This window comes from Polyodon spathula, chromosome 9 (genome assembly GCF_017654505.1).
Source record: "Polyodon spathula isolate WHYD16114869_AA chromosome 9, ASM1765450v1, whole genome shotgun sequence".
Classification (NCBI taxonomy): domain Eukaryota; kingdom Metazoa; phylum Chordata; class Actinopteri; order Acipenseriformes; family Polyodontidae; genus Polyodon; species Polyodon spathula.
The window spans coordinates 3,900,364-3,917,787 of NC_054542.1; the positions used below are offsets into that span (position 1 = coordinate 3,900,364).

Here is a 17,424-nt window from a genome sequence, read left to right on the forward strand (position 1 = left end):
CATGGAAGTATGTGAAGCAACATTTACAGAATTATAGTGTAGGCGACAATGACTAACACAACCTTTGTTTGTTTTATTGTTAGGTTTGATATTTGTTTTGTGAAACAGGAGCAGGCAACATTGGTACTTCCAGTCTATGCACTTAATTATACAACAAAAAAAAACACAATTATTCTCCTGCTCAGGCTCTAAAGCACTTGATCATTAACTACTGAATATCTATTAAACCTTGCATGGAACAGCATCCCATGACTGGAGCTGCCACCTGTTCTAAAATGCCACTGAAGTACAAATATAAAAGAAAGAAAATACATATAATGCATCAAGCAGAGCTAGCAATCATCTTGACATTGCTCTTACGAACAACTGATGTGACTGGTCTTTAAAAAGAGAAAGATACAGGAATGTAAAAACAACATAAAAAAGTGTCTATGCTAGTGTTAACCCCTTTAGCCAGAATCGCAAGCTGGTCCCAGTAAAACCTTTCCACCCAAATAGAACTTGTTCATTTAGTTTTTCTTTAAGTCAAATGAAATTGTTAAACGTGCAAACCAATTATCATATACTGTAGATTGTTAGATTAATTAAAAAAAAAGGACAAAAAAAAAAAGTGTATGTTTGCTACTCACGGAGCAACATGAATCATTGACATTTTTTGATTTAAACACCTTGCTCAAACTGGTCCCCATGGTGCTTTCAATACAGCAAGCTTTGCAGAGTGAGCACTTTCTTCACTGCTGTTACTTGGTTCCAGAAAGTCAACGTTGTCCCAAATGGTCAGGGAATAAAGTAGTTAGCAGACATTTATTTATTTTATTTTTTTTTAATGTAAAACAGCTTTAATAAACATGGGCTGGGGTGATGAGCTGGATTCCCTTAGGATCCTATTGTTTAGTTATCAGTCTAACAAGACACCACAGCACAGCTTCCAGTCACATTAACCCACAGGCTCAACGTAAATGAATGCATTATTTCAACAGCGATTTATACAGACTGGTTACATAGGGCCAATTTCCTTGATATGAAAGTCAAGTGGTAGCATGATTTATAGTGGGAAATAATTTTAAAATCTGCTTTATTTTAATCTTTGCATATGTTAAACATAACATGGGTTTCCAAACTGCTCTGCCCTCTAGTGGTGTTATACCCAATTGTAAAACCCAAATGTTTATGAGGTCATCTCAGTCTGATTTAGTAGCAGTCATCAGAAACCAGGAAGGTTGTAATTCAGAGATAAGAGATGCCACAAAAAATGGTAAGATTTTCATAAAACATCCAACACTACAAATCTGAAATGCAATATGTTTCAAACACTTGTTACTGTGCTATATAACGGTTATTTCTCCTTCGCTTTCTCTATCTTGATCTAGACATTACCTGGCTGTAAAGCTGTTTGGATAACTTTAAGGGAAATGAAAATGGAAGAAAAAATAAATGGATTAAAATAGTATTCAAATTTCTAGACCACCTTTGCTACAGAAGCATACTTTGAGAGCAAAACATGCATAACAAACACAAACTCATTTGAAATTGCTGTGCACAATTCTCTTTCGGTTACATTCCCTTTTTATTTTTCATTTTAAAAACATGCTTTTCAACTTTACATGTCTTCCACAGAGGGACACAAAATGTATAGATTAAAAATATTTCCTGAAACCTAAACATTTCATTCACATGAAATAAGTGATTTTATTTGCAAATATATATAAAAAAAAAAACACAACCACCAAGGCACATTTCTTTGGTATTTATCCCTTTTTAAAGCAAATCACAAGAGTAAATGTCTCCCTGTTTGAGGGAGTCTCCTCAACATACACAGCTGTTCAGAGATGTTGTCAGAAAAAAAATATAAAAATCTGGACAGCGTTACTGTTAAATCTTTGGTACAAAGCAATGCCTTGTTCCATGTACCTACCTAAAAGTCTGAGTTTTCAATGAACATGTCCATGAAGCAAGGCACACAAATAATACTGTTACACCCCCCCCCCCCCCCCCCCCCTTTTTAATTGCATGCCACAAAATTTTGCTATGTCCATTTAAAATCGCCTGCTAATTGTACAATATAATGTATGTAATGCCATTTGGCCTTCAATCGCTAAAACAAACAGATTTCAATTTCTTGGGGTTTAGGTTTACAGCACTTGTTTAATAAGGACCCCCTCAAATAAGCAGACAAATACAGTCCAGTAAAAATCTACAGTTTAAGGATTGGCGTTGCAGCAACAGCAATGCTTTCTATAGCGCACTCATCAGAACCTCTGCGGATTCTGAAGTACCCGTCCTCGCCCCACCCGGTTCCCCAGCTGTTTTTCACAATCCAATACTTCTCGCCTGTCCCGGGGTCACTGCCATACCCTACCAGCAACACAGCGTGATTGGTCAGCTCAAAGGGGTTGAACTCATCCGTCAGACCTGTGTGGTGATAAATCCCACCTCGATAACTCATGAAGTCCCCGTAGACCTCAAAAGCAACCCCCATGGGGCCGTTCTTGACAAGTTCCAGTTTCATCAGCGCCTCGTTGCAGGCTCCATAGAAGCCGCCTACATAGTGGTACTCCGAGGTGTAGTAACGGAAGCATTCAGGCTTCAGAGTGCACGGAGAGTCCTTCCCAATGTAGGGGAAGCATTTTTCTTCTACCACGCCAAAGTCTTGGATGTATTTTCCAATTAGGTAAGGAAACCCTCCATCACAACCTGCAAAGATGTCACACCACATTACAACACAGACACTGAGAAATAGGTGTACACATTGGGTAATTGTTATGTCTCTCTATCCCCTTCTCTGGACTTAATGGTTTAAACTGGGGAAGAGCTTAATACTGCGTCTCAGGTTTGCTATATTGCTAATCTTTGATACACTACTATATTTGGGGAAGTTTAGGGGTTGAATAAATTCACCTCTGGGGACAGACAGACCACCTGCAGAATTAACCGAGATAAAACAGCATTCTTTTATGTTCCAATAGTATCACATTTAAAAGGGAGTAAAATTAAAACAGATTTTGTCTGCAATGTATTGTCTGCATAATTTATTAACATATCAGGTTTTAGTTTCATTACACAAGTTAGTTCCTAGAGTGTACTTCTTTGTAAAATTGGCACAATGAATATATACTGTATACACCCAACCCCAACCCCCACCAAATTTGTTTCAGCATCAGAGTTGCAAATTTAAGTGAGGCATCAGATACTCTTAGTTGGATAAGAGGTGCATTACTCTTCTATAAGTATGCAGCTTCTATAGACTTCTGAGCTTGTCAAAACAAGAGTTTTGAAAGAATAAATAGAGGTTCTCACACATGCCACCTGGAACAGCAAATGTATGCATTACAGTCTTACTGCCCTACTTGTGTCGGCTCTGAATTGTTTGAACACCCCTTGACCTAAACAGACTGTCCTAGACTGCACTGACTGGCGCTGCTGTTCGCATGATGGTTGTGGTCCCAACTGTACAATTCTGAACACATTGCACTAGAACTGCAGATCTGTCTAGAATGACAGCCAACTGGAGTTTGGGTCAGATTTAAATTCAAATAATTGAACTTAGTATTTCTAGAACATCCCTTCTATGCATTTTACACACCACTGCCTTAGTTAAACAGTGTACCTTCTGCTGCCTACAACTGACAGCTGAATTTCAAATTGAGGACTTAGTGCTGAAAATGCTTATCCTCCACCACAAGTTCTTACAAAAAAAATGATTATTATTACATTGAGCTTATTGTAGTATGTGGTATGACAAGACCCAAGCCCTGTTTTGTTAACCATTATATTTTAATTTGTATTTTTGCAGTCATCTGGCTGAATTACAAACCTATCCATATTGTCATTAGTGTAATTTTTGCCTGAAAGGTAAATTACAATTCTAAAACTAATAAGGACATGTTCAGAGCCCCAAATTTAAATGATCCATCTGATGCAAAGTTTGTATTGCTATGTTCATGCTACTAGCATTTTATTTAGGAAATCTTTCCACATTAGGCTCACTAAGCTGTTATTTTCCACAGATAATACTAGGTTTCCCTTATTTCATACACGTTTTTATGTATATTGAGTCTCACATGTTATGAAGAAATCTTAAAGAATTTAGAGGTTTACATAGCTACAAAAGGGAGATGGACTAAAAAATAAAAAAATAAATAAAAAATGCTGTCTGTATTCTTCACCACCCCTCCCCTCCCCGCCCCCGGTAGCATTTCTGTGACAGACAGCCCAAAAGGAGGACAGCTTTACTGGAGTGGAACGCAAACACAGTCCCGGTGACAGAAAGTACCCCTGCCTATCAGAACGCATCCTGAATCAGCAAGGCTATCCTGCACTACTGAACAGTCGCCAAACATCCAGGTTTACTGAAGCATGCGCTTGCTCTTAAATACCTTGAGAGTATTCACTACAGGAGACAACCTGCTGTGTGCTGAAGACGGGGGTCTGAGTGTTGTTGGTCAGGATACGAATGCGAGCCTCCAGCATGCCCATCGACGCAAAGGAATAGCAACTGCCACATGACGCTGAAAAAAATAGAAATACTTCAATTATTATTACAAATCTCTGCTTCACACTGCTCTTACCAGAATATTATAGATGCAACACAATGCGATTTGCCTATCCTGTACCTGTCAATCACTTCTACTGCTGAATAAATGCAACACTAACAGGAGCTGGGGAGTGCCCTGCAACAGCATTGCACACACCCCTGCTGTGTTTACCCCTTTACTGTATCCCATGTTGTAAGCTTCTTTGGAAAACAGGACATGTTTTATCCAGATTACCTTCGTTGCTGGTTCTCTGTTCTCACAAAAGCCATTAATTTCAAACCAAAGCATTTGGGAAAATGAAATGGAAACAAACGTAAAATTCACTTGGATGGGGTTATCCTATGTAAAAGGTTGTAAATGTGGCTGGTTTTATTTTAGGTGATCTGTGATCAGTGAATGAATAGTATTATTTTGAAGAACATATTGCCAAGACAAAGACCACTATTTTATTTAGGAAAAGTGAAGATGTAATTAACTGCAACATGCCAAGAATTCAGTTTGGTGTCATCAATAACTATTAGTAACTGGACAGAGTACCAATCTCAGTTCTACTCTTTCTTTAAGTAGGAAATACTGCTAGTCTGATGGAGGTTTTTCAGCCATCATCAGCACTGCACAACTTTGTCTGGCAAATTGACAATATTCCTGTATTACTGGCAAAAGCACCCCATCCATGCTGCATGGTTATAGTACACTATGGCTGCAGGAAGGGTAAAGGTGGACACCCCAGAACAGTCGCTCAACATTACGAACATAGATGAGGCATGAATGGTTTAACCAACTCACTTCAGGCTCATTTCACCCAAGTAAAAATCTCAAATAACTTGTATAAATGACAAAGGGAATTTTGTGGCTGTTGATAAGTTTATAAGATAAGAAAATTACCCCTGGATCCAATTGATTGCTCAGAGAATTTCAACCCTATTCCTGAACAGCATTAATCAAAAAACTTTTAAAAAAATGCTTTTTTGTTCACAATGGATCAGATACCTCTACTTGATAATAGCATTGCTGGTGGAGAAAATACAAACACAGATCCTTTCTGCCAACACCTCATCTGGCAAAGGTGTCCCCTGGCAACAGCAGCCTGTATTTGTAGCTCTGCACATTGCAAGCAGAGTAAATCAATCTGGGAATACAACTACACCTCAGCATTCCTGTCCCAACATATTCCAGTAACTCTTGGATTACCTTGCAGATCATTTTCTTCTCTGCTCTAGTTTTTGTTTAAATGAAACACTGCCACACACAAGCGGCATAAATTCTACTGCCCTTGCATTTGGGAGTGTTTTAGGCAAAGAGAAAGAACAAAAGAACACAGCGTGAAGCATGTGGTCTGTGGCGGTGATCACTGTGTAAAAATACAGGAGACTCACAGCAAGAAAACACAGAAAGACATTGGAGAGAATGCAATTTGTCTGGTTATTGCAGGCTTGGGGACAAACATAACAGGATATATAAAACAACAAACTACAAAGCACAAAGTGGTTTAGGGGAGAGTACACAGCTAGTACATCCATCTATGTATCTATATATCTATCTATCTATCTATCTATCTATCTATCTATCTATCTATATGCAGAATAACTACTATTTAACTAGCACGATAAAAAAAAAATTTGCTTAAGTGGCTCTTTTCCTACAAGGTTAATGCACAAAAGTGGTATATTTGCAGCATGATAGATTTCTGCTCAAGTTTTTAAACTTGAGCAGAAATCTGTCATCTATATATAATTCCATGTGCAAATAAAGTAGGGGTTTAAAAGCATTTTAATGCAACTAGCGTTGCTGTAGTGCTTAGCATTTATATATAACTGTGTGGAGACAAACATGGGGCTAATAGTACAGGAAACTGCTTCAAAAGTGAAGCAAACAAGGGCAGCTTCACAGAGCACTTTACAAATACTTTTTAGATGGTTATTCAGACAAGAACTCTACTTTAGGTATGGTATATTGTAAATACTTTCTTGTATAAAATATCCAGTCAGTGTCTATGCAATCGTTACTATGCAATGACTAGCATGTGTGTATATTTTTAGAAGGGTGCACGGCATGACATATCACGCGTTGCGCAAGTTGTCAAGACATCTGTTGATTATGAATCATTCTTCACCACCAGATTATCATTTTATAGACATCTATAAAACAGATGTATGCTGCATGCATTTCTTTTGCTTACCAGCAAGAGGAACACTCCACGTACAGGGCAGAATCTCTTCACACTGTGTATTTACTCATATCTTAATTTAACAAAAAAAAAAAAAAGATTCTCTGCAATAAATTAATTGTCCCAACAGGTCATGCAAGGCTGAATAAAGTGTCAATCAGTGTCCAAGTGACCACTTACAAATAGTATTGTTAGATCTTGAAGACTACGTTGAAATCAGCATTGGTGTTTCACAAACAAACGAAACACCACGCCTTTCACAGAGAGAAAGGAAAAGCAACACCAAATAATTAGTATGTTGAAAGGTGTCAGGAGGAAACCAGACAGGAAGGAGCTTTAACGAGGACACACTGGATCCGTTTTTACTCCAACCTCTGAAAGAATGGTTTAGAACAGCAGAGCCAATAGTTCAAACACATATTTAGTTGTTATTACTGGTGCTTCAGCAGTGATACAGTATGCAAACGATTGCACGAAACCGGTCTGTAAAACCTGGTCACCTGTATAAAACTTTGCTTTGTTGAGGCAGATGGAAAGCAATCGCTGCAGAACCATTTACAAAAAAGTTTCAAAAAGCTATGGGAAAATAAATAAATAAACACAACACTGTTTGCTGGCAAAGACTTTAGATTTGTCAAAATAAACAAATGCAAAATTTCCACGAACACACTGCATATACTGCATTTATTATAGAATGCCAGATGCTATCGGGGGGTAACAAAAGTTTTGGAACCGTTTCTAATCGATTTCCACATCTATATAACTTGGCAAAGCTTTGCCTTACACTTACAACCAACTCAGTGACAAGGGTATGACTGCGGCCTGCAGCTGATATTTCAAAGCTGCCGTCTCATAGCGGAAGTTGAAGCTGTCACATGTCATGTGGTGTAATTTTATGTCAGCATGCGAGCTCTTTCTTTTAGAAGTTTTCAGCCACATCAAACTAAAGATATCTGAGAGTGATACATTTGGTTTTAAAAGCTGCATAAATGTACATTTTTCTCCTGTTTAAATGCTGACTATGAATAAGTTTATCAATAGACAATTTATAACTGATTTGTATTTACATCCATATAGCATTTGTGTTATTAAAATGCACCATGAGAGTTTGAATGTACATGAAATAGAATAACGTGTTTCTTTGTTTTGCTGTAGCTATTATCATGCTCAGGCTGGGTTTAAATCAAAACTTTGAGCCACCTCTAGTCACAAATTACAAAATTCATAGTGTTCTGTTTTTTTTTTTTTTTTTTTTTAAGAAGCTTCTTTGTTCTACTCATAAAAACACCCGCCATCAAATTCTGGGTTGTAATTGCAATTTGTGGATGGGTCAACGTTTTAATTAAATCCCAGCCTTAAACACCAGCATGATACGTTTATCGATCACTAATAACATTTTATTTCTGACATTTGTATTACACCAACTGATTTGTATGTAGTTATTTTAATTTTCTTGGTTAATCCCGTTGCTATATGAGAATTCCGATCTGAATAAATTACATTAAAGAGGTGTTTCGCTATTCAATTAAACAATTTACTGTGTCATCGTTAACAAAGTCATAATTGACTTTGAGTAGTGTGCATGGCTCCCCTTTGTGTGTCAAGCTCTATGTGCAGTCTCTGTGATGACATCTGCATTTGCCCAAAAAGTAAAATTGTAAAAAAAAAAAAAAAAAGGGGGACGCACAGTGGGTCTAGGCGAAAGTGATTTAGATTTTTCTAAACCACATTTTTAATGTTTGTCTTTTTAATATTTGTATGCATGTGTGTGTGTGTGTGTGTATATATATATATATATATATATATATATATATATATATATATATATATATAAAAATTATTTGTCCAACTTTTATTAATTCTTGATTACAGACACTGTTTTTTGCTAGAGCTTGTATGGCAGTTAGTCAGTCTTTGGTTTGATCCTTCTAGCTCCTCAAAGCCTTATTCTTTACGTAGATATATAGGGAAATTACATAACATGTTAGTAAACATTAAACTTCAACCTGAAATAACACCTACACCTCATTCCTTACAGCAAAGAACATTTGGGAAAGCATCTGTGGAGAGTATTTTTACTTTTTATTCAATACCCTGGCTTTCACAATTTCTACACACATTGTTTGTGTCATTGGTTCCTCCTTGTTTATGCCATTCATTTGTTATTTGCAGATAAAATGACAGTACAATTGTGTCAGTGAAGCATACTCTTAAAAAAAATGTATTAAAAAAATGGAAATGCTCTATGACTTAGAAAATGTGTCTTTCAATATACATCTGCTTTTGCACCTGTCAGATAATTGCAGAGATTGGGGGCCAGCATGGTGTATGCCTGCATTTCATTATTAAGATAACAGAATACTTCTTCATTTATTTAGGATGTCCCTCAGCAGATTTGCAGTGCATATCTTAATAGTCTACCTCGGAAGCAGAAATGTGTATCTATAAGGGCTCTGCGAATAGCCAAACAGCATTCAATAGGATACTTCCAGATTTAAATTGAATCCAACTATTAGATATGCTATGTCTGTCACTCATTGACTAACTGTGGAACATGCTTCCAAAACAATCTTAATAAACACACCCCTTTGCTGTTAATCACACCTTTGTCTCATTCTATGAACTACACTAGAGCCCCCAAGATAATCAGCCATGCAGGTCATTTGGTGACATACATGACAGGTTTTATTACAGTCATTTAAAAGATTTCTCTTTTCCAAACAATTACAGTACATATCTTTAGCCACCTTCTTGTGATATGGCCAAAACACCTTATGTTTTTGAAACCACTGAAACACAAAAGCTAAAAATCAGTCACAATAGAAGTGAAGGATGTAGGATTCCCCATGCAAGCGCATTTAAAGTTTTTCAAGAATAGGACTGTAACCGTCCTTAGAGAAGTGTTAAATAAATAATTACCAGTAACTATTCCCTATAATAAAATTCTCAGTTACAAATAAATAATTTCATATTTGTCTTTAAAATCTATTCTATTTGGGCTTATACATCAGCTTCTAACCATTAAATTGGAAACTGAAGGAAAAAAAAAAACAAAACAAAAAACACACTGCAATCACATACCAGTAATGATCATTCAGGATGAGCATGAGAGTCAATACCTTGGTTCCGCACTGGGCTCACATAGTTCACTCCCTCAACGTTCCTCCAGTCCCATGACTCTGGCACTCCGGCAGCAAGCTTGGCTACTTCTTCTGTCAAAGGAGCTGGCTTTGGACGCCTGCCACAGAGCAAAGTCAACAGAAGTAGACTGGTCAGTATGCCAAGGATACAGTTATATTCTTTTCACAGATTGAACAGTATCTGCTGTTTTCACAGTCTGATTTTACCCAAGTCAACAGTAGGTAGTCCAAGGTTAGTGCAGGTTTGGGTCTGTGAAAACTAACTAGACGTTCAGTAAAAGTAAGATTTTAATGTTTTTGTTTCTAGATTTGAAATGTTCCATATTATTTATTACCGGGCAATTATCTGTTACATTTTTTTTAATTATGTTTCTGCTTGGGTAATTATGTCATGCATCTCACTATTCCAGAAAAAAAAAGTTGCTTCTGAAAATTCAAGGCTGATTTTGTGAAAGAAGGTGAGGAAGCATATCATGACATACAAACACAAGTTTTTTCCAGATAAAAAAGGTAAAACTGCCAGGCAATGCAGAATAGCAAAAGGGATAAATCGTAAAAACTGGGGACTGGGATTAAATTAATAATCTGGGGATTGCATTTTGCATTCATGTCCCATGAATGCAAAACAACGAACCATTATAAGTATCATATCGTTTCATATTAATATGTCACAATGTATGTAACCAAAAGACAGAGTCATTACTTGGTGAATGGTGGCTATACTTTAGCGGATTTTAATGTCACAGAAAGGAAGCAAAAAGTAAATTTAAATTCAACATTATTCTGTACCTCGGAATGCGTGAGCCGCGACCACCAGCTCTTCTGATCAGCTCTTCAATGGTAAATGTTTCATGCTCCTTGTAGGCGGTTGCTGTCCAGGATTTCTGCACTGTGTTGATTGCGTTCACATAGTTTGGGTTATACTTGTACGGTTGTTGATACAGCCTTTAAAAACATAAGTCATGATCAAAATCCAGTGCAAAACCACTTTTACAGAGTAGTAACCACATAGCGCTGAGTAAAGTCAATCACCGATGTGACACAGGGGTGTATGGAATCTAGTGTACTGAAATGAATACTCATAAGTAGGCTTGCTACTTTTCGTTATTAAATCGGTAAAGCTTGTCAAATGTCGAATTCCCAAAAAAATATCAGTTTGACTGAAATAAATTTATATACGATAAATGTCGGTAAAACCACTTGCTATTTTTAATTTTAAAATAATCATATAGAAATCAACTCTAGTTTGTGTAGTTTTTATGCTTGCTCTCTGTCCCGTCTCCGTTCCGCTCGGAATGGCTGGGGGCCACTGTCAGTCATCTCAATGGTCCGTTAATACTGTAGTTTCACCCTGTTCTGACAGATCGTTGACAGAAGCAGTGCTAGAATGCTCTCATTTGCCAGCTACACCGCCTGTCATTCAAAGTGCCTACTTTGAAATTAGCGGGTTAAGGTGTATGTAAGCTTTTGCTTTAGGTATATGGTGGCATTAGAATGATGGTAACCATGGTTATGTTGCATGTTGAATATGATAAAGGGGTTTCGCTAAATGAGATGTTTTTAATGGCATAAAAAAGTTTTTTTTTTTTTTTTTTTTTTTTTAAAGCATAAAGGTCAATTTCACCCATTCTCTGCTTGAATTGAAAAAGAGCAAAAAAAAAAAAAAAACTGGCAAATTCTTTCTAAAATAAGTCGACATTAATTGTCGATTTGGCAAAAAATCAAAATCAAACAGTAGCAAGCCTACTGCTAAGAAATGGTAAACCAAGGCTCATAATCAAACATATCTTTAACAGCAGTGCCTTGCCATTATGCTCACATTTTACAGACTTTCGTTTCACTTTGACCTGACTGAAGCCAGTTTACCATGCCACCACATGTTAAATGAGGTTATCTTGCAGCAGATATTCGGACCAGAGCCTTACGCTCAGTGTGCTGCACATATTACGTGTTGTCAGATACATTACAGTGTACTGACTGCAGCACTAATGAAAAATAAACATAGGCTTATTGCATATGATCAGATATTCACAGACAATAACCTGCATGCACATTTTTTCAGCAGTGCTGAAAAGCAGTGGGCATCAGTGGAACCCACTTACGCCAGCGATAAACAGAGTGCTCCAAAGCATATACTTACAGCTGCCATAGCTTGGGAGATGGCACAGTGTTGACCCTCTGGGGAATGGAGGACACTTTCTTTCCTACAAAGCATGCCCAATTGTGTCCCAGTACATCATGCACCCATCCTGTTAAGGTTTGGTCGCAATAGCTGGTCACCTGTGAACCTTCTTGCTTATACTGTTAATAAATAGCGATTTAAAATAAATAAGTAAAAAAAGTTAGTTGGTCAATGCTGTCCAAAATATTTTACTTGTATTTCATCCTCACCAAATGCATTTACCTTGCATTTGATGATGCATTAGAGGCATTATTTTACAGCAAGATAGACATTTGGTGTCTTTCTTCCTCTTTTTCTATACCACTTGCTAATTCTAAGGAAATACTCTGCATGACCACAAAGTAGTACTTCAGAGATGGGGAACGTTACTTAAACATCAATTCTATCACATTACAATACATAATCAGTGGAATCCTTTAGAACTACTGTATCAGGGCCTACATCTTAGCACTCCCCTTACTCCAGCATTAAGTGACCTATAACATGTCCAAACAATTAACATTCTATTAAACCAACCTTAAAAAATGCAAACCATTTGTAGTCAGACAGAACCACCTCAAATCCCTGATTATAAATTAAGGTGAAGAAACCAGAATTCCCCAGGTCATCCGAAGCCACGTTCAGCTTTTCAAGATGGACAGTCACAGTTTTCACTGCAGGCCCTGTAAAGTAGGTATAAAATGCAGTCATAAAAATAATAGTTTTATGATTTACCTCAAAAGGTGAGGGAGGGGGGAAAGAGAGGAGGTAAAAAAATATCTATAGCAATGATTTTTTTTTTTTTTTTTTTTTTTTTTTTTCATGTAAGTTGCAACTTCCCCAATCTAGTTGTGGTTTCTTTCATAATTTAGTTTGGCTTCCAAATTGTGTGGCAAGGTTACATTGAGTAATCTTATCACTCATATTTTCCATTTCTGAGGGTAAAATGATTTACTTTTTCATAGAAAGCACATATTTTAACCAGAAAGCGCGCTTTACTCACTGACTTGTATAGACACTCCAATTTAAGCCATGCTCGATGATGCTGATGAAGGTATTTGTAAAACTAGTTTGAAAAACTCAAATTTCTGACCTATTTGTGTACCTTTTCACATCACAAAGCTATATGTCGTTTTACTTCCTGGTTAGGTAAAACGATGTAATACTATATTTACAATAGTCTATTTTAAATGTGTACCTATAGTTTTTTTTTTGAACGATCGAACTCTCCAAAGTTTATGCTACACAACTAGTTAATGTACAAAGTAGACGCAGCAACAACGACGGCAGATCGTAGTCGATGAAATACAGTTTTTTTTTTAATTTGTAAGCAAACTTACAAATAAGTACATTATTGTTTTTAGTTAATCACTCAGGTTAACTTACCCATCTTGGTGCAGTCGATAGTATGGTCTTGACCGCCGTTAGACACCTGAAAGACCCAAGTGCCCACCAAGTCTTCGTAGGTGCAGTTTGCCGGGGTATCGCAAAATGAGCGCCTCACTCCAAACACAAATATGCACAGCAATACAGCTTCCAGCTTCATTATTACAACCTACTACCGGTCTAACGCATATAATACAATTATAGTAAAAAAAACAACGATGTGCATATAGCTGTGGAAGTACAGAAAAGTCACTCAAACAACACCTTCCTGATCTGTAAACCAAACTGAAAGTAACTACTCTGTACTTCCCAGTACTTGTGCAGAAGACCACTTCTCTGTTATCATATGACTTCTGCCATCACGTGATTTAGTCACATTCTCTGTGGAAGGCTGGGGGTTGTTTTTTCACTGAAAATGCAGATAATCATGCACACAATAAAAGTCAGCTGCTTTTTTTTTTTTTTACTTTACAATTAATATTTAACAGGAATTAGTGGTTTAAAAAATGTTGAAAGATATAAATGTTTGAAACACATTTGATAATATTAGGGGCAGGCACATCTCAGTTCAGCCTCTCAATAAAAGACGTTTCTCTAAAACTGATGGATTTTTTTAAACGTTTCCTAGAGTGGAGAGCACTAGATCAGAATTCTGCGTTGGGATAGCTTCGGCATTTGGTTAGCTTGCTGACGCCAGCCAACACCGACTGATTCGACCTAAAGCCAACGTTGGGCCAACGTTATGATGTTTGCTGTGTTATCTGTGCACACAACATGCTGAGTCAAACGGAAAATAAAATGTACCCGTTTTTTTAACATGGTTATAGATAAAACAATCAGTATCATTTAACCAGCAGTGCAATGCATGAAAGCAAGACTGCTAATCTGTTAACATGCTACACAATACTCACTGCATAATAAAATCCAGAATCACTCAAACTGCTATGCAATGTGGGAGTGTATATTTTATACTGCAATCACCTGCTCACTGATCATTTACACAACCCACTACTACACATTCCTCTCCAATTATAACCAGGCTGTATAGTTTCACAAATTCAGAGTTTGTCCCAATTACTCAGCTAAGTAGCTGTTATCCAGCAGCCTTTTATCTCAACCTCCCTCAAAGTGCAGTCTATGCTTGACTGCTTTTTCCCTAGCAACAACATACATTTTATCTGATCAAGGACAAGGAAGTTACGTGACTTGCTCAGGGTTACACAGTTAGGCGCAGAGGTGGTATTTGAACTGGTGACCTTCTAGTTGCAAGGTCTGGACTTTAACCACTGGACCACACTGATTCTGTATAGGTATTATAGTGTTGGTAAATGTGTAGGGAAAGATGAGGACGGTTTGAGATTTAAGAAACGTTCAGTGCTGACTAATTCCCTATCTGAAAGTGCTGAGGCAAAATCATCAGCTAAGAGGTTATTTAAGGGCAACCAGCACCAAAATAGTGTCAGCAGTTTCACAACTTGGGTGAAGATTTGAGTCATTTAATCCACTGAAAAAAGGCTAAATCTGAACGTTTGTGCAATTGTATTAAATGCAGTATATCATCTCATTGTTCCACACAGGTAAAGGTGGCAGCTGGGGAGTTTTTGGATCGTTACACCAGCAGACAATAGTACTGGCTAGCTCTCCAGTAATATTAATTGAGGTCCTGGATTTGACAAAAAGGAATGTTGTTCCCAGTAACAAGCTACTGTTTCTCAAACATCTCCTTACAATACCTTGTTTGTACAGCATATAACTTTATGTTTCTTTATGGTGACCAAATAATCTGTGGATATGTGCAGCAAACAAAAGGGGTTGATTTGAGTCCCCTACATCACACCCTCTAAGGAAAAGCCACAGAACATTTTGCAGCACAAGAGTGAACCTTATGCCTTTATGGGTAATCTAGGATAATCATCGGGTCGGTGCTTGAAGCAATCCAGATGGATAGTCTCAATGTAGTGTGTTGTTTTTCTGTTTTGAGTCTCTTGTTGGGCCAGAAATGCCAGCAGTAACGCAACACACCAAATGTATATCTCAGCCATCTGCTGGGGTTCCACCCTCTAATGCTTCCCTGCTAGTTTTTCAGTATGGATTGCACTTGTACTGCTTGCTTTGTGAACAGCTGCGATGCAATTTAGACAGTTGTTGGTATGCTTTTTCATCTCCTAAACAAGCCTTTTTTCTTTTTTTTTTTTTTTTAAACAAGAAAACTACATCTTGACTGAACACCTGTAGCCTTGTATAAACTCTGGAAGCTCAAGACACCTGGCAACATTGTGTCTGAGTGTAGCCACTGCCACTGTCCTGACACCACTTCTTATGTGCACTGAATTTTCAACAACAAACAAAAAAAAAAAGCTTGTCAAAAGGATGCAGAGTATTTAATTTTAGTTAAATACAGATACATTCATTATATGTTTTAATCCCATGCAAAAAAAAGTCTGCTTCATAACACAGCAAATGTTTGTTTTACAGTTTACCCTTTAATGATTAGTATATAAATAAAGAAACCCTAATTAAAATTCATAGCTATTTTGCCCTGTTGTAACTGTCAGTTATGTAACTCTGTTAATTCGAACACAGAGCTAGGCCTCTTACATTAAATATTGTCAGAATCCTAACAAGAACAAAAATCAACAAGACAATACAACACAGTTAAGGCCTAAATAAAACTCATGTTATTAAAACATCTTATTATTTTAGGACGACTACAAACTGCTAGACAGCAACTTAATCTGTATAGTTCTAAATGCAAACAAAGATGATTGTGTGGACCAGAGCTCAACCAATTACCCAAATGGCGTAAAGAGGTGAGCTTTTAAACCAAGGCTCTGTCTACTCAATAAACATTAATACTGTGTTTTCACCTACAAGTCAGGCAAAAAACAACTTAGGGTCGGGTGGCTGTGAAAATTCTTACCTTATTCCTCTTCAATCCTGAAAAACAAATGCTGCATCTCAGTGGATGTATCTTCTTTCATATCTTTGTATGAAATTATGCTTTTCTTAGCGTTTGGAATTTGGAGCTTTACCGGATGGTCTGGAGGAGATGCACTATAATACATGTACAAATACAAGTACAGTAGTTCAAATTGAAGTATCACGTGAGACAGCTTATATTGTAATAGTCATTGTCCCAGATGTTTTCTGCACAATGCTTTAGAAATCCACTATTACAATGCTGAAGGCAAGAAAAAAACAAATTGTTCTGTAACTTGTATGGAAAAAAAAATTAAATAACTGAAGAGCGTCCTTGAGTAGCAACTATAAAAGGGAACACATCTAAAAACAAGAAAAAAAAAACAACACTTGTTCTTGCTAACAGTGACAGGGGACAATTAACCTCAGCTGTTATGTTTTCTCTTAAGGATGCTGACCTCTATTGTTTAAATTGAAAATCACATAAGTAAAGGCTGATTACTTTCACAGGATTCTATACAAAGCTTTCCCAATGGTTTAAACAAATGACTTGACATCTCCCTCTGGGAGATTAAAATAATTACTTTTTTATTAGTATTCTGGACCAAAGAGAGAACAAAATGTATAAACCGACATTGCTACAAAGTGAAGTGACAGTTTGTTTGGTGGAAAACCTCTAAAAGACTGTTGCTGGCACACTGAAATGTATGTTTCTTTATTGGTGGTGCCTTATATGACATTTTACTGCTGCTGACTTCACTAATGATTATTTTGTCTGCAGAACAATTATTAATAACTATTCCCCTGCAGGTGTGGGCATTTCAGTTGCACCTCTTTTCAGAACAGCCCACTGGTAACCTGTCATGCTGCCTCTTTGTCATAAATAAAATGATCTATCCAGCCCTCTTGACCTCAAAGTGTGCATGAACCAGCAAACTAAAGCTAAATATTATTATTTTACTGCAATACATTATTAACAATCCTTTAAGGTTTAGGGAATGCCAAGGAATATTAGTATCAGGCAGAGCATTACAGTGATTGTGTTTTGTATGCAAGCGAATCAAAGTGGTGCATCTTTAAAACCAGTTTGATTTTGTACAATGGTATAGTTTTCTA

General features: G+C 37.0%; 1 protein-coding gene across 1 annotated transcript; it reads right to left on the minus strand.

Moving 5' to 3' along the window:
- Positions 1–1,548: 1,548 nt before the first annotated feature.
- ctsc (cathepsin C) lies at positions 1,549–13,731 on the minus strand. The gene is made up of 7 exons (XM_041258580.1): positions 13,390–13,731; positions 12,541–12,686; positions 11,983–12,143; positions 10,632–10,787; positions 9,822–9,940; positions 4,377–4,508; positions 1,549–2,694 (listed from the first exon to the last, which is right to left on the minus strand). Exons 1-7 carry the CDS (start codon positions 13,547–13,549, stop codon positions 2,195–2,197), a joined length of 1,374 nt encoding a protein of 457 aa, XP_041114514.1. The 5' UTR covers positions 13,550–13,731; the 3' UTR covers positions 1,549–2,194.
- Positions 13,732–17,424: the final 3,693 nt, after the last annotated feature.